The 16,668-nt window shown below is 42.2% G+C and overlaps 1 protein-coding gene across 9 annotated transcripts in view; it reads right to left on the bottom strand.

Annotated features, from left to right (window-relative positions):
* The window catches only part of LOC144717860 (oxidation resistance protein 1-like), a 117,322-nt gene that overhangs the window by 23,302 nt on the left and 77,352 nt on the right, over window positions 1-16,668 (bottom strand). For 4 of the 9 annotated variants that reach the window (XM_078593577.1, XM_078593579.1, XM_078593581.1 and 1 more), the window contains 4 exons: window positions 3,454-3,533; window positions 2,383-2,490; window positions 1,461-1,574; window positions 948-1,154 (listed from right to left, as the gene is read on the bottom strand). In XM_078593577.1, coding sequence (XP_078449703.1) covers window positions 948-1,154; window positions 1,461-1,574; window positions 2,383-2,490; window positions 3,454-3,533 — 509 coding nt within the window. Of the gene's footprint in view, window positions 1-947; window positions 1,155-1,460; window positions 1,575-2,382; window positions 2,491-3,453; window positions 3,534-8,565; window positions 11,763-16,668 lie in introns of those variants that run through there. The other 5 variants (XM_078593576.1, XM_078593574.1, XM_078593583.1 and 2 more) reach the window with 3 other exon arrangements.

Consider the following 16,668-nt stretch of genomic DNA (forward strand, 5'->3'; position numbering starts at 1 on the left):
TCAAGGCATGTTTACTCAGGAAGGAAGGAAGTGGTTGCTGACCAAATATGTCAAAACCGTACAGCATTGATACACAAAAAATGGAAGTAAACAGCATTGAAAAGTTACCCTGTGCTTGAGACTCCTTCTAAAAATGCCTACTTTAATTCGACATGAGCAAACACGCATGCACCAGCAAACTCACGCTGTATGCAACATAACTCTCTCTCCCCCTGAGTAATTAGATTCATTTATTACGATTTAGGTCCGTGATTAAATTCTTAAATCCGAGAAGCCATTCGCTTTTGTCTGGGTTTTTTCCCCCGTCTGATATGCATTAATACTGCAAAGGTTTGCGCGGTTGTGCTGAAAACACATCTCGCTCGTAGCATTTCTCGTTAGAGTCGTTTGTTTCCACCGCGGCCATAAATGCATCGTTAGCATTTTTTTGTTGTTGTACGCAGCTTGCGCTAATCACCAAATTCTTATTCCTCGTGAGCACCATTCGATCAAGCACCACCGATTAGTACGGTTGGCTATGTACGGTGCGAAATAAGTTCAACGTACATACATACAAGCACAAACTCAACAGTATCCCACTCGCCTTCACATAACCACCCAGTGCCCACCGCTCTCCGCACTCAATAGCAACGTCTCTATCTTACAGGAACACTGCGGTAACTAAGGACATGGGATATATTTCCAAACAAACCCCCAGACTGCTTTAATCGTCCACCGAAGCTATGCAGCCAATTGGTTCGCAGCACACTTTTCACAGATACAGAACCTACAACAAGCATGTGTCATCACGGCTGCTACAAAACCTTGAACACAATTGCCAGAGATCAAGTGGATGATTTCCCATGTGACACGAGTGCACGCACATACATGCATCACGACCGTGAGAAGCGATCATCTTCACGCGCCAAACGCAAACCGTGCACGCTTCGGTCCGGGCAGCGCATCACCTTTCCGTTGGTGATGTACTTGCAGTTGATCTTGAGGAAGCGCTCGCTCAGCGCTTCCTCCTCCTCCGACGTGGACGAGACAACGCGAGCCGACCGGGCAGGATTGGGCGATGACGTTGCGGGCGCGGGCCTCTCCGACGGCCGCTGCATCGCTGGCTCCGTGTCCTGGAAAGGGCAGGCGGGGGCGGTCGGTTTCGAGCGCAAGAGCTGTGTGGCGAAAGCCCGGCCGCAAGAACGGTGTGAGAGTGAGCGAGAGCGCGCGTGTCGCACAAACTGCCGGCGAGGATTTGCTCGCGGTCGCGACAGCAGGCGAAGTTAAAGCCGGACGTATTGAGTGTTTTTTCGCAAAATCAATCGCGTTTGACTTGAGGCTTATTTGTGAACACTGTTCTTCGGGCAAGCCGGGGATGTCAATGGCAATGCGCGTACATAAATGGCTTAACTGCGTGCGTAGGTCACGGCGTAAATATAACTTGAAACAAACGCCGGAGTCTTCAACCCCTATGTTAATACCTGCAGTTTCTCAAACTCGGCCTCTGAAGACGTAGGAGACAGCGGGCTGACAGGACTCGCAGATGGGGAACTCCCATCGCTGGACATATAGTCTGGGTCTGGACAGTACAGCATCTGATGAACAGAGAAACGATCATACACACATGTACGCAGTGTGTGTGCATGTGATCAAGTGGTTCTGGTCACCCACCCCCTCGTGTATCATGCCGGCTTTCATAGGTGCTCGCTAACACTTGCCCCTACAATCTGTTAAGGCTATACGGGGGATCATTGTCTTTGTAAGCTACTGGTGCCATCTCCGCTGACAACCGTAAACAAAACAATATTTTCAGGCGTGAGACTATTAAAAACATGATGATAATATCAATAAGATATTGTTTTCTAAACATCCCTACAATGTCAAACACATGTGTGGCACATACACGAGTTCGAATGAGAAAAACAAACTCACTGTTGCTTTCAGAAATACACGTATTTAGCCAACTACTTACAGCCAAGACAAGTCTCAAGGTTACCGTCGCTCATTAAAAATGCTGTCGGCGAAAAACGTTATGCTATTGATTAAATATAGGTCAGTGAGAATCATGAATAACGTTTACAAATGTTTGGGCATGCCTCCCCCCTACAGAACGGCAGGTGGAGGCTGCTCACACATGCGTGCCCCAACTCGCATTCTGCTAGCGGCACTGACATGCTTTTCCGAGCAGAATTGCAACACAATTTGAATTTAAACGAGAGACCATCTTAAACGATATTTATTTTCCAATGATATGCATCGGCAACTATTGCTATACAACACGATTCACGGGCCGGAAATTTACATCTTAAAATGGAGTCGAACAGAAAATGACAAATGTGTATGACATGTTTTGTGCACTCTTCAGAAGGCTTAGTGTGGAGGGGATTTGCGAGATTTGCTTACCTGTCCTGGAACTATCATGCGTGAAAAAAGTTTGTTGAGTTGTACCAGCTCATTAGGAGTGGTGTCGAATTTGAGAGCAATGCTGTTCAGAGTATCCTGGGCACCTGCCTGCAGAGGGGAGACAATTAAACAGGCATGAAACACAAAGCAAATAGAACGGAGACCTCTTTAAGACCCGTCCTGAGATGGGCTTGATATATAACTTTTGTAATGAATGCTATATATTTAAAAAAAGGCTTCAAATTAGCAGGCATCTTTCTTCTAAAAAATGTAAAAAAGAACTAATTTTCAGACAAGGTTTTTTACCAGACCACTTTCTCCATTTGGTGGAACGTTTGTTGAAGTATGTTCAATAGCGTGCAAACAACAGATGATTAAAGTTAAGTAGAAAACAGAACAAGAACAAAACATCATTACCCAAAATGTCAATAGCAAAACAATATAAAACAGCACTGCTTACTGCGTCATACAGAGAATCACAACACCACTTCATTACGTGCTGTTGTGAAGCGTATGGTTAGTAACATAATTAGGCTTTCTGGTCAAATATTTGTATAATGTTGTTTTGGAGTGCCCATAGGCTGTTGGACTAAAGAAACTATTATATTTATACACGAAGCCGTATTATTGTATAACCCATAATCCTCCACAACGGTACAAAATTACGTTATCATCCAACATTGTTGTTTATGCTGAACAGGACTGCATTGTAAAGATGAAGTCCTCTTGCAAATAGCATCTGGCAACCCAAAAGCATTTGTTTACAGCCCCAACTCTGTTGACGAGGCCCAAAGGTTGAATAAACTGGTCCAAAGTTTGCGTACATGAATAGTGCTGCATGACAAATGTCACGGAAGTCAATTGTCCAGTTAACTAAAATACATTGCATGTTTATTTGGAGACAAGTGGAAGTGTTCATATAACCCACAATCGATTTGTGTATGCAACCCGATATGCGGGTCAAAGTTGAACACGCAGACGATGGTTTCATCCTGGTTTGTTTCCCCCTTCTATCATTTCCGCGGAATTTGAGGAAGTTGAATCTAACATCTGATTCAACGTGTTCATTACCGTGTACTCCATCGTGCCTTTGGGCTTCTGGAAGGACATTCTTCTTTCTTTTCGCTCGCCTGACTTCTTCTGGCCTGTGTCTGCAACCCCCACAAAAGACGAGCGATAAGGGGGGGAGGGAAATATAATATTATGTTGAATCAGACGCAATACACAAACACAATCAATTCCATCAGTAAATTTCTCCCATTGTGTACTACAAGGATTATATATATAACAACAAATGGGGAATTCAGGATCTTTTGATTATTTTGCCAGGGGGAAAGTGTGGGGAATACGAGATGGACCAATCAATTGTTGATGCGGGGATATCTGCATAAGAACAATTACTGGACAAATGGCAATCAAGGCTACAATCATAGCAGCTTAAAATTAGATATTTTACAGTGGGAGGGATGTGCCCCACATGCATCTGCTCTTTGTTCCAGGATTAGAATAGCGGGCTCAGTGGTTTATTTCAGAATTCCACGATTTACAATGCTTATTTGTCTTTGGATGTATACTGATGCATTGCAGAACACTGTGTGCCTGCATAAGTTATAAGCATCTCAAATTACCCGTTAAAGACGGGGAATGGAGCATAAACGATGTTAGTCCAATATACAATGAACCTGGCAACCTGAGTTCCATTTTCTCAGCCACAAAGATTTTCTCATCAATTGCTAGTGTCATCTTAAGCAGTCATGAGCACACCTTTCACCAACGTTCATCAACCGGCATGGTGAAGTATGGTCAAACAACCCCCAAGACCGATACGGCGTGGTGAAGCCTCCATCCAACAGCATATTGACAGATTGCGATTGTCATTTATTTGGATTTGAAATACGGTATAAACGTACATGAACAAGCTCATATATAAAGACTTTAATAATTCAGGAGATAAAACCCACCTTATTTAAAAGTGGAAGACTGAATAGAAGAAACTTAAGTCTTTAGTTCTTGCGAGATAGATTTGGCAGAAAGTTTCGCAGGGTTCTTTAGTCAGCAGCACTATAATCTTGAGCAATCGTTTTGTGCGTTAAAAAATAATTACATGCTCAATATAGCATAGAGGGTTTATTTATTAGCGACGCACAGTGGCTAATATATGTGTAACAGCCCATGTGCAATTAAAGCTTGCTTTGAGTCAAACAAATGTTGTGGTAAAACAAGGGCAATGATGAGGCGATGAGTCAGTATAAATTATCTTATAGCGTCACAATAAATACAAAACTCCCAATGGACTGTCTGCTGGCCAAATTGCATTAATGTAATCACGCTGTTAAAATGTAAATATTATTCAGCAGTGGCAGGGTCTTCTTGCTGGGTGTTAAGGCCATTTAAAAAAGTCATCAGTGCTGGGCATCTAGAGAGGATAAAGGGGCCTGAAAAGTTCACGTCAACATAGGCGAATATAAAAATACTTAAACAAGAGAGCTTTTATATCGATTGATAAAAGCTCCTTTGCAAATATAAAAGTGTGTTTGTTTACCCAGGAGAGCTGCAGTGAGTCTCAAAACTTTGTCAGAAGGGCCCTGCCAGATTTATATATACCGAGGGGCATCGTTGTAATCCAAAATATAATCCCGAATGAGTAATTTGTGGGTAATGTTTCAGCATTTGGATGTTTGGCTAATACCAGTTACAGTGTATGTTTCTTTTGGCCATGGGAGGAAATCAGAGAACTCGGATATAGAAACTCCACAGTGCAGCATCTGAGTCGGCAATCAAAACCCTTCTCGCTGTATTTTGAACTTCTTTCGTCCCCTACGCAGCGAACCGTGCTAAACGGAGGTGCTGTCAGGCACGAGTGTTACCACTGCACTACCTTTCCGCCCAAAGGGAATTGATAACTGCAACATTGCATGATTGCAAATTCATAGCGATGTGAGCAGAGGTTAAATGACAAAAGCAATGGCTGCATTCATTCTGGTTTAGCTCTGGGTAAAGACATTTCACCGACGAGCTAACATATCAGACACTTAATCTCGTGCCATAGACTTATCACTGTACACATTGGAGGCTGGGGTATCAACCACACACTTAATTTGGCCAAAAGACATTACGAGCGGTGATTCAAAGGGATCAACATATCTGGCCATATGCCGGAAAGTCCACTCATTGGAAAGCCAAGAAGGCAATGATTATCACAGAGGGGAACAGGTGGGAAAGTGAGATACATTGCAAGCACAGGTTACCGGGTGGCATTATCAGCATACGGAGACTTGAAATGGATGGTTAAAAAAGACTGACAATGACATGCGCGAGCTCTGCAGACTCGCTGGCTCTGCAGACTCGCTGGCTCTGCCTCCATTAGGTTGAGTGACAACACATGACTCACGATCATATCAAGGAAACAGGAAATTTGTGCATGATGAAGGGCACTGCAGCCTTACTCAATCACTCGTTTGCTTCGACCTTGCACACTACTTTAATCTACCAGACATTGCACTGACATGTTATTACAAACATAAAGATTTTTGTCAATCATAAAATACAACTGTTTCAATAAAAACATTTTCTACAACTATTTAGATTACTATATACACATGCTGAGATAACTGTTGAAAGCAAAGTACATCCTGCTCATTGAATGTTAACAATGCTGCTACTGTATGCAGACATACATTTCATGCCAATAATGGTAGCAAAGTGATTTGCTTCTCCATCATAAACTGCAGCACACGCCTGGCAGTAATTGCCAAGATAAAGTTGCAAGCTAACTGGTTTTACGATGTGGTTGGAGCCAGTTCACGTGCTGTAACCATCACAAAATCACAAACGTCACCTGTGCACACTGTGAACCATGTTGGGGTCTGCATATGTTGTAGTTTTAAATGAATATGTACATGAGAGTGGGGGTTCAGTTAGTAGGACACTGTACAATGAAGCCAGTTACCCAAGTTCAATTCCTAACATCATTGCCAAGTAACATATGAACCAACATCTGCAATTGTGGTAGGTTATGATAAAACAACTTTTTTATTTTACCAGGTAATTCCTATTGAGCTGTATAGCTCTTTTTCAGAAGCGATCTGGTCATAAATGATAGCCCAATAAAGTGGCTGAACATGTGTAAATTTATAGTAGCCAAATACTCTAAGACGCATGATGTTGAATCTAAATGTGGAGGGGGAAACTGGAGGACCTGGAGAAAAATCCACACGACAATGGGGAGAGACACACGCAAACTCCAAATATACAGGCATCAGGGTCGGGATCGGACCCACGACCTCCTGCATACCAGGCGAGGTAGTTAACATCTCGACACCGTGCCAGGGTATGGCAACGCTTTTATCAAGCAATTGATTGACAAAAGGTTATACATTATTCATCAATATTACAATTAATATATAACCGAACATGACGCATGTACTTGGCCAGACACACTCCTGCCTAAAGTTATACTTAACATCATGGAACATTTTTGTGGTTGCGGTCATATTATTTATTCTGAAAGTTATAAAACATTTAACACTTGTCTACCTTACAGCAAACAGCTCTATGCTAAGTCCTTTGTTTGCATCCGTCTGAAGTTTGGAGACCCGAAAAAATTAAATATGACAATTAATTTGGTGTTTAAAAATGATGTGAACGAAGCTGTTTGCTCATCCAGTGCGGCACAAGCAAACGGTACGAAACACATCAAACATTAATCATATCAAGGTGCAGCAAGTTATCCTGTGCTATGCACACACCATGTTAGACTGCAATTTCAGATGCTGTACATTTTTTATTGCACTAACTACAAATGACAACGCTTGTATAACATTGATTATTTTGGATATTAAGATTTTGACTAGTTTTAGGTTATCACTGAGCAATCCCAAAAACATTAGATAATTTTGCTGAACATCGAATATAATTTTATCAACGTATTTTAGAATTACCATAAAAGAGATCACACGATGGTTAGTTAACTCAACACATTCAATAACTACGTAAAATAACAAAATATATATACATTTGTTCATGAGATATAGTATTTGATACAAATTTGAACAAATGGCGTTCTTTAAATAGGCCATTGCCCAAAACGTTAGACTTTTGTTTATTTACTTTTGCAAGAGTGTTAATAACACACATGGCACTTATTTTTTTTACAAATTCAATAGGTTTATACATTTCAATTGACCTTCTGGGGTAATTCACTATATAAATACGTAATATTGTGTACGCATTTATAAGGGACCAATTTACATGCTAGCCAATGTTTTTGTTGTTGTAACATTTTGACCAAAACATTCATGTGTCAACTAACAATAATGAGCACATGGCCAAGATATGCTTAGGCTATTTTGTCAACATTTGAATCTCGTCTCTATCAAACTGGTTTACACCAGTACGCATTCAGAAATGCAAATTCGTATACTTTGTATGAACATGTCATTTTCAAGTGAATACACAAAAGTTCCTGAATACATGTTCACGTAACAGTCAGCCCTTGCATTCAAATATTGGAACAGTAGTTTGATGAGTTCACAGCGACTGGTGGGATTTGGTAAAATCTAGCACAAATTTCAATGTGCCTCAAGATGTGTCAAGACGAAAGGCATTAAGAGAAAATGTAATTGCAATTACATCCGACTTGAAAAGCTTACACGCACTCGTCTGACCTGTGACATTTAACAAATCATGTTTCCACACGACATCAACTCAAGCGAGGATAGGTGCAAGCACCTATTCAGTAATTGTTAAAATGCATAAGCAAAGCACGCATGTGTGTCCACCCACCCATTGAGGAAATATACGCAGCTTATAAGCAGAGTAGATCTCTATTTGACATTCTACCAAATATTAACTTTACAACCCCACTCGTGTTGGGGGGAGTGGGGGGCGAAATGTCAACTACCTCGCCTGATATACAGAAGGTCATAGGTTCGAGCCCGACCCTGACACCTGTATTTTTGGACTTTACATGTTCTCCCCGTGGTCGCGTTAATTTATCTCCGGGTCCTCCGTTTTTTCCCTCCACATTCAGAAACAAGCGTTTTAGAGTATCTGGCCGCTATACATTTCCATACGATGAGCCTCTTCGTTGAGCTATAATTATTGGCCAGGTCGCTTATAAAAAATAGCTAAACATCTCTGTGGGCCTTGCCTGGTAAAATAAAGCATAAAAAACACATTTACCTTCAGGCGAGTCATAATCATATTTGAGAGGTCCATAATGATACTGCCGGATACCGGGTTGAAGTTCAACCACAGCGGCACGGGGGGCTAACTGCAGAGATGCCTGCTCCTGGGTGCAAACGCCATCGTGCCCCTTTGCCCCAGCGCAGCTTTCCTCCTCCACGATCGGCTCCAATTCATCTCTCTTGCTGCTGCTGCTGCTGAACAACGCGGCGAGCGGAATCCACGTAGTGAGCGTGGCACGGGGCGAGTCTGGAGGCTTTGGCGAGTCCGTGGAGCTGGCGGGACTCGTCGGTGCCTTGTCCCCTTCTTGGTACCCGTCGATGAATTCAACCTCAGAGTTTTGAAAAAACTCGGCGGTGCTTCTGATGACCGTGTTCAGAAAGTGTTCCATGACGAGCTGAGCTACGTCCGTTCCCGGCTGTCCCCTGCAAAAACTATTCCCACAGGTGTACCGGCGGCAAGTAATGTAAGCGTCAGACAGGCGCTGCAAGTGCGGACATGGTTTATAGTGGCTCTCGCTTTGTGGGAGTGAGATACCAAACTTCGCTCAGCCTTGGACTAACGTGGAGTTGTAAACATCACGTGCACACCACTTCCTTCAACAAAAAACCCGCACTGTATCCAGCCACTGTACTCTTTGTGCAGAGGGGCATGGGTGTGGGTTGAGACCTGTCAGTATGCCAATAATTCAATGTGTGTAAGATAATTTGCCAGTGCTTCCACTTACACGGTATACACTGATATGTAGACAGGCATATAAAAAAGTGCAAATATTGTCAAGATACTGCATTCCTGAAATTAAACTGCACGCCCAAGAGCAGAGACAGTGGTGAAGCTATTTCCATCAAGGACAACTTGAGCTATCACCACATTAGTAAATGTGCTATTATATCTCGGCCACCATAATTCAAACACCAAATGAATACGCAGCAGCCAATATGCCCTCCTTCCCAAATCCCATCAGCCACACGGCCTTCTGAAAGTGCATAATTTCAACAGCATTGGTTTAATACAAGCAAACTGGAGACCAGATTCGACAGTGTCATCAGCCGTCAAACTTTATTGACCCAATGGTGGTAGAATGATGTACCCCCAGAAGGCCGTGTGACTGATGGGATGTGTGAAAACTACTTTATTCCCATGTGCAGGGACAGACACGGGAAGGTGAACTGTCTGCTTATAGATTTTGTTGTGCACCTCCGATTAGCACGGTTGGCTGCATACGGTGCAAAAGAAGTTCAACATACATACGTTACTTATATCATCTACAATGACATGAATTAAATAAGGGACTTGACTCTCTCACCCTCAGACCTGCTACTGCGAGATGCAACTATTTCCATGTTCAGCATTTAGAAAATAAATGTTTGTTTACAACAGAAACCCACATGTCATTTGTATGTGACCGTCTGCCCGTCCCTCACAGCCAGCCAGCAAAACTTGAATTCATACACAGCCCTGTCCCTCTCCACCATTCTCTTGTCTTCTTAGATAATTTTCTCGTTTCGTCTCTGTTAATGTGTCTCTATTCCTGCCCCTTTTTTTACTTCTCCCCTCCCTCTATATTCCTCTTCCCGCTCCACTGTATCTCACCCACTTCCCTCACCCTATCTCTCTCCCTGTATCGTACTCACCTCTCACCCTCGCTCTCCTTATTCCCACCTCTCCCTTTGCCATCGCAAACCTCCGTTGCCTCTTCAGAATTCTCCCTCCCACTTGCCCTCACTCTCCTCTTTCTATTTTGCACTCTTCTGCCTTGAATGCCGTTTCACTCCCCCCCCTGCCCTCTCCTCTCCATCTCTTCCTTCCTCCTCTGTCTCACTTCTTCAAATATCTCCTCTTTCACTCTGCCTCAATTGCGCGGGATCCATGGAGGGGATGGAGAGTTGGGGGGGGGACGTGATGTCTGCACAATGCACGTGCAACTTGCTCACCAGCCAGGATTCCAGGCATAAATCCAGCCAGCAAAACTTGTGTTCTAATATAGTGTGATGATGTATATATAATATTACGGCACATGTAAATATACACAATGTATCTCCACTAAGTGAATTGTAATGCACACCCATCTCATGTATAAATATGCACGTAAATATAAACATGATTAGCTAAGAGAGCAATATTAATATAAACGATTAACTACTTCAAGGTTATTGTGAACGATTCTTTGTGCTGAATCGGCATTTTATTCAAATACAGGGAGTTTTGTGAATTTTTCTTTCAATGTTAACAACTACGACTTGACTATTCCATAAAAAAAATATACACACATATCAGAGTGCGTGAATGCACTCTTTTTTTTATCAACTCTCAGTCTGTGTTATTGTTCAAGACCAGACTTTGAAAAGTAAGCATGGCATACGTCACCAATACAATATAAAAGTAGGTGTTAGTAAAGTAAAACTTTTCTCGTTAAGAAGCATAGACCATCACGCAAACTCTGGTCATCCTTGCAGTGAATTGGGCTTACCATCGAACAAAGACGGTCACTGCATCGCACACTTTAAGATGCGGTTCTGCGGCCATCTGGAACACTCATCCTTCCAATATTAGGAAGCGCTTTTAAATCGAGATTGAAAACGAATTTCTTTAGAACAGCTTTTTGTGTTTAGTTTGTTGTCCTTAGTGCGCACCTCCGATTAGCATGGCTGGCTACGTACAGTGCAAAAGTTCAACATGCATACGAAACTCATTCCTGAATAAATTTAAGGTTTTTACACTGCCGCTTCTACGTCTCTCTTTTTACTAAAAGCAGTGATTATACACGTAACAACAAAACAGAATAGGACTTTCAATTAAAGTGAGATACAACCCTTTGAACTTAGAGAAAGCAGTTCCAATCTTCTCTACACGGCATAAGGATATAGGCATAACAAGATGATTCACTTACCCGTGATGTTAAAATACAGACAAGGTTATTTAACAAAGTGACATGACACTATCATATGGCAGACTACCTTGCTTAATTTATCATACATCACATGCTAACATGAACATTTAATTAAAAAACACAAAGTAATCTCAAACTTCGATTTGAAACACATTGGTGTTGGAACCATGGGATAATAAACCTGATGAATCCTGAACAAGCACCATATTCAAACATCGTGTTGCCAACAGCAGTACTTTTTAAACACATTTAAACAGTCATTAAAATTAAAAAATATTTTACACTAAATGTTAGTAAATGTGAAAACTAAATTCGAGTGAGAGACTGAACCGACCTGGTCTGTAGGATTCTGCTGCCTCAACCGTGTCCAACAAAACCAAAACGCAGTTGCACGCATCCTGTTCTGCCCAGCTGAGAGTGGTTGAACCTGTGAGAAGCAGCCAATGTGCTGATATAAGGCCCTTATTCTTTAACAGTTGCAATGTCACGTCCAGTGATCCTGACGGGGATGCAATATGTTACGAAGTCCTCAAGCCACGCTAAATGATGTGGCCAGCCTACAATCTGCCACGTAAATATTCTTCAAAATCCATAACTTCCCTTTTTAAAATTCCAAAGCATCCAATGGCCCCAAAAACCCAGGCAAATCTAAGCTTCCAATATCCAACGATCAAAATGACAGGATTTGACATGGCCAGATAGCTCAGGACAATGAGTCAGCCCTGCTGAGTACTTGGGTTTGAATCCAGGTCTCAGCCACCCATAATGAATCCAGGTCGTCAGCAATGACTCCATAAAAACCCAAGACATGAAATTTGGAATAAATTCTAGCTCTGAGAATTAAAAATATATTGGCTGAACTGCAGTGCAACAGTGGGCTCAGTGCGTGGATAAACAAAGGCAATTTGAAGGGATCTCACAGCAGTATTGTGATATTACGTTCTGTGGTTCCTTCATTAACACTGTTGGTTGCTTTTCTCTGACACAGTTTGAAATATATACATTGTCTCATGCAATTATGGTGATAATACAGATCATTGACATACGTTCGTAACATGATATTTGACAGTATTTACATTTTTTAAGCATTATCAGTTACCCTGTTTGCAGTAAGTGCTGGCGTGTGTTTAGTGTAAATAAGTTTACGTTTTTTCTCAGTAGTTTGCACATTCCCTCCCTGCAATCTCCTGTAACTGCCACCACTGTTGACGGTCTAAGTCTGTGGTCGTCCTTGTAAGAGAGATGCTTAGCTCAAAACATTATTTAAATTACAATTTTTATTTTACCAAGTAAGACCCACTGAGCTATACAGCTCTTTTTCAGAAGTGACCTGGCCACAAATGATAGCTCAACCAAGTGGCTTATCATGTGGAAATGTATTGTGGGCAAATACTGTAAAAACGCATGTTTCTAAATGTGCACCTCATCAGCTCAAGTAATCCGAGCTCGAGCACAAATGGAACGAAATTTGGATAAATTAAAACATTACCGAAATTCCCATTCAGCTTATGCAGCTTTGCTAATGAGGAATGGCAAAGCAAGTAGATTACATGTGTAGTTGGTCAACAAAACGATTCACCATGCTATATCAGGTGACCAAAATCCAACAGCAATTATGGTTTATTTGTTAAACATTTGCACGCACTTTGCATGTAAGAAAAGCACCGACTTTGAAAGCTGAGCAGAGTTGAGTCTGGACAGTGAGTGGATGACCACCACACATACAGGTATAGAGGTGTTGTGGGCAACAGAAGGAAAAGAGTATGGACACATGTCTTGTTGCTCTGCTCTGCCCCCTACCTTCACCAATCCTCATTGACCAGCTTGGTGAAGTATGGTCAAACAACCCTCATTACTTGTACGGCATGGGGTCTTCATCCAGCCATTGAACAGCCTGTAACAGACTGTTGGAGCAAGTGCTGCTAGCGAGCACCTATGAAGGCAAGAACGGCACACGAGGGGGTGGGGTGGTCAGCACCACGCCCAGCCGCCTTTGTCTCCCCAGTGGTGATGTTTACACACAGCACCAGGTATTCATTTGAGGCTGAGTCGACCTAGGAGAGGCCCAGGACCAGTTCAGATAAATGTCACTGATTTTGGCCATGAGCAGGAATCGAACTCGGGTCGCCAGGTTCGTAGCGCAGCGTGCTAACCGCTACACTACCGCTCCCCACTAAGTGGGCAATACACATAGAAGCACAGGACTAATGATTAGTTGTCATAGTAATGTTATTTTTCACTACGAGTATTTAGTTTATATTATGACGATTTTAGTTTATCAGAATTTTTCTTGTTTACCCCGAAAAGCTTGTGTCTCGTGACTCTTTCAAAGAGGGCCCTGCCAAGTTTTGCCGTCGGATGCCATGATTGCGATGAATATTTCCAACGCTTAATTTGTAGATAATGTTTCAAAACTGGACCATGACCCCAGCACACAATGTCCTCCTCTGGAGAACAATTGTAAATAAATATTCCGTTCCTCAATTAAATTGCAACTCTTCGCGAATGATGACACACCACGGAGGAACACATTGTTGCATGCCGATTTATAAACCTCGCTTATAAGATTTAGATAGACTCAAACATAAAATATACTTCTTTTCTTGTAAATAAAACCACTTCTCCAATTTATATAAAAACAGAGTAAATCATTTTTTTTATCTCCCTTTACTTCCTTGTTCTTGAATATATATATATGTTTATACTTGTGAGAGTAGGGTATGGTGGTTCGCACAGTGCGCTATGAATCTTGAAAATAGAGTTCGATCGTGAGCCACAGATAACAACTTAGCGAGTGATATCTCAGAAACAAGTTAAAAGTGTTTTAGTGTTTTTTTCAGGGACCTGTATTGGTTGAGAGGGAAGGATACGTTGGTTCTGCTCAGGGTACATCTCAACCAAGTAATACATATGGTTTGGTGCTTGGCATCGGTCTGCAAATGTCAGGTTGGAAATGGGGGCATTCAACTGTATTCTAATGAGAATGTTACCCAAGTTCTGGCCCACACTGGATACTCTACAGCCTTCTTGCATCAACACCATGGCTGTTAGCCCAAACAGTAGATATATGTTCCCACTGCAGAAAATGTCGTCTGGTTAAAACTACCCTTGCGTCTGCTAATTTTCAAACCTAAGATTTCCCCTGTGGAAGGTTTTAATTTCTTATGAGAAAATTTCGCGTATAGAGCGCACTCGGAACATTACAATCTTTAATACTAACGATGGTGTTAATACAACATGATTTGAAAATTCAAATGGTATCGATTTTCAATTTATATAAAGTGTAAAATAGGATAGTCTTTGGGTCTTTCGGTAAAGTCACGTAGATAGGTAAAAAAACCTATGTACGTAACTTTAGCAAAAGACCCAAAGAATATCCTATTTCACACTTTATATAAGTTGAAAATCCATACCATTTGAATATGAATTCCTGCAGTCACGAAAGCTTTAAGTCAAGATGTAAAAACGGAGAATTGCAAATAGTGTTGTGTTAACATAATACATTTCAACAATCAGAAAAGAAAGAAATGATGCATAAACGTGGGCAGGATTCCAATCGCAGCAAAAATGCTCATGCCTACGAGTCAAATATTTCACATTGTAAAAAACAGTCATGCCTCTTCGTGCTTAGTGCAAGATGCACGGATGTTGAGGTCACGGTCCATCGGCTTCGACTTGACTTTGGACAGCCACTCTCCTGCAGGCACCGAGCCAAGAGGATGCAGGTGGTGTGGCCAATTGCACCACCTGTTATGATATTTAATGCCGATAGCCCAGTGCTCTTCAACGGGTTATTTTTAATATTATTCCAAAACTGGCACTGCTGGGAACCACACACCAAGTAAAACGTTAATTTGAAAAAATAAAATCCCAATGAACATTTTGAGATCTGCGCAGAGGTCATTGATAATAAATATGAATTTTCAGCATCATGGGTTGAACATGGGCTAGGATCCAACAACACCGTAAAATATATCATGATGCTTCGATCGCAACACAAGCGGTCGTTCTCAGGCGGAAAAAATAATCCAGCAGTAGAACTGCTGAACCAGGAAGAACACAGCGAGAGAGCTGCTACAACAAGAGGTTATGTATGTTGGCCAAGGGCAAGCAAGCGGGATCCGAGCCGGAAAGGAGTCCCATCCCCGCATGCAAGCACATCAGTTGTGTTAATGGGGGAGATTAGGGAGAGAGAGATTAAAAATGAAAAATAAGGGTCGTGACATCTCAAAATCAAATGGACATGATTTAGAATTATATGGTAATGAGTCCTGCATTTTAAACGCCCCCCCCCCCCACCATGCCAATGTCATAATCGACAAATCAACATATGCTTAACCTTAACTGTACATTAGCCCCCTTTGGCACATTTTTGGCTGTCTCCACTCGGGTATTCAAAGAATCGGTGCTAATTTTACCAGTGCTTGAGAAAGGAGCAACGGCATGACTATGATACCACAGCACTGGGGCACAATTGCCTCCAAATGTCATGGTTATCACGTGATATTTAACAGCTTAAGGCAGCCTGTGCTAAAGGAAAGGCTAAAGGTTCCCTCTTAACAATAATACATGTTTATACTTGCATGCAGGGTTGCTACTGCAGTGTAATGCTTAGCACACAGCAGTTGCAATAATGGGGGAAATGTATGAAAAACATCTGTCTATCTAGTAGTGTAAATGGGTAAACTACAGTTAGTCGATAGGCAGGTCACTTGTGGCAGGGTAATATGTGGGAAACTCCTTACCTCTTCCAACAACGTCTGGCCAGTGTGGAAGAGCAGGCAAAAGTACCTCCTAGAGCTCCCCGTACTGGAGGCCCTTCTGCCCGCAGTGGCGTGAGAAAGCAAATTGCAGGGCTGCACCTTTACCGCATCACACCTTTCTTTTTAGGTGCGTTGTAATTCTTTAGGTTTTATTTAATTCCTGACGCAATTGAGTTCCCTCTCGGGGGAGAAAAACGGCAGCTAATGTGAATCCAGTAACACGCGTGTGAGCGTGTGTGGAGCACAACTCGATTCCCGGGTGCTTTAGTAAACAATCCCCCCCCCCACTCCCTCGAGCTGACAGCAACAGCAGGATCTTCTAACGTCAGGACAGGTTCCAGTGCTGCTGTTGACACTTTTTTAAAGCCAACTTTGCAAATGGTGTTTACCAGACCCTACCCCGATTGCCTGCAACAGACGTCGAGCACATGTAGTTACAGTGGGCAC

Source organism: Lampetra planeri, chromosome 4 (assembly GCF_965212315.1).
Source record: "Lampetra planeri chromosome 4, kcLamPlan1.2.h2, whole genome shotgun sequence".
In the NCBI taxonomy this organism is placed as follows: Eukaryota; Metazoa; Chordata; class Hyperoartia; order Petromyzontiformes; family Petromyzontidae; genus Lampetra; species Lampetra planeri.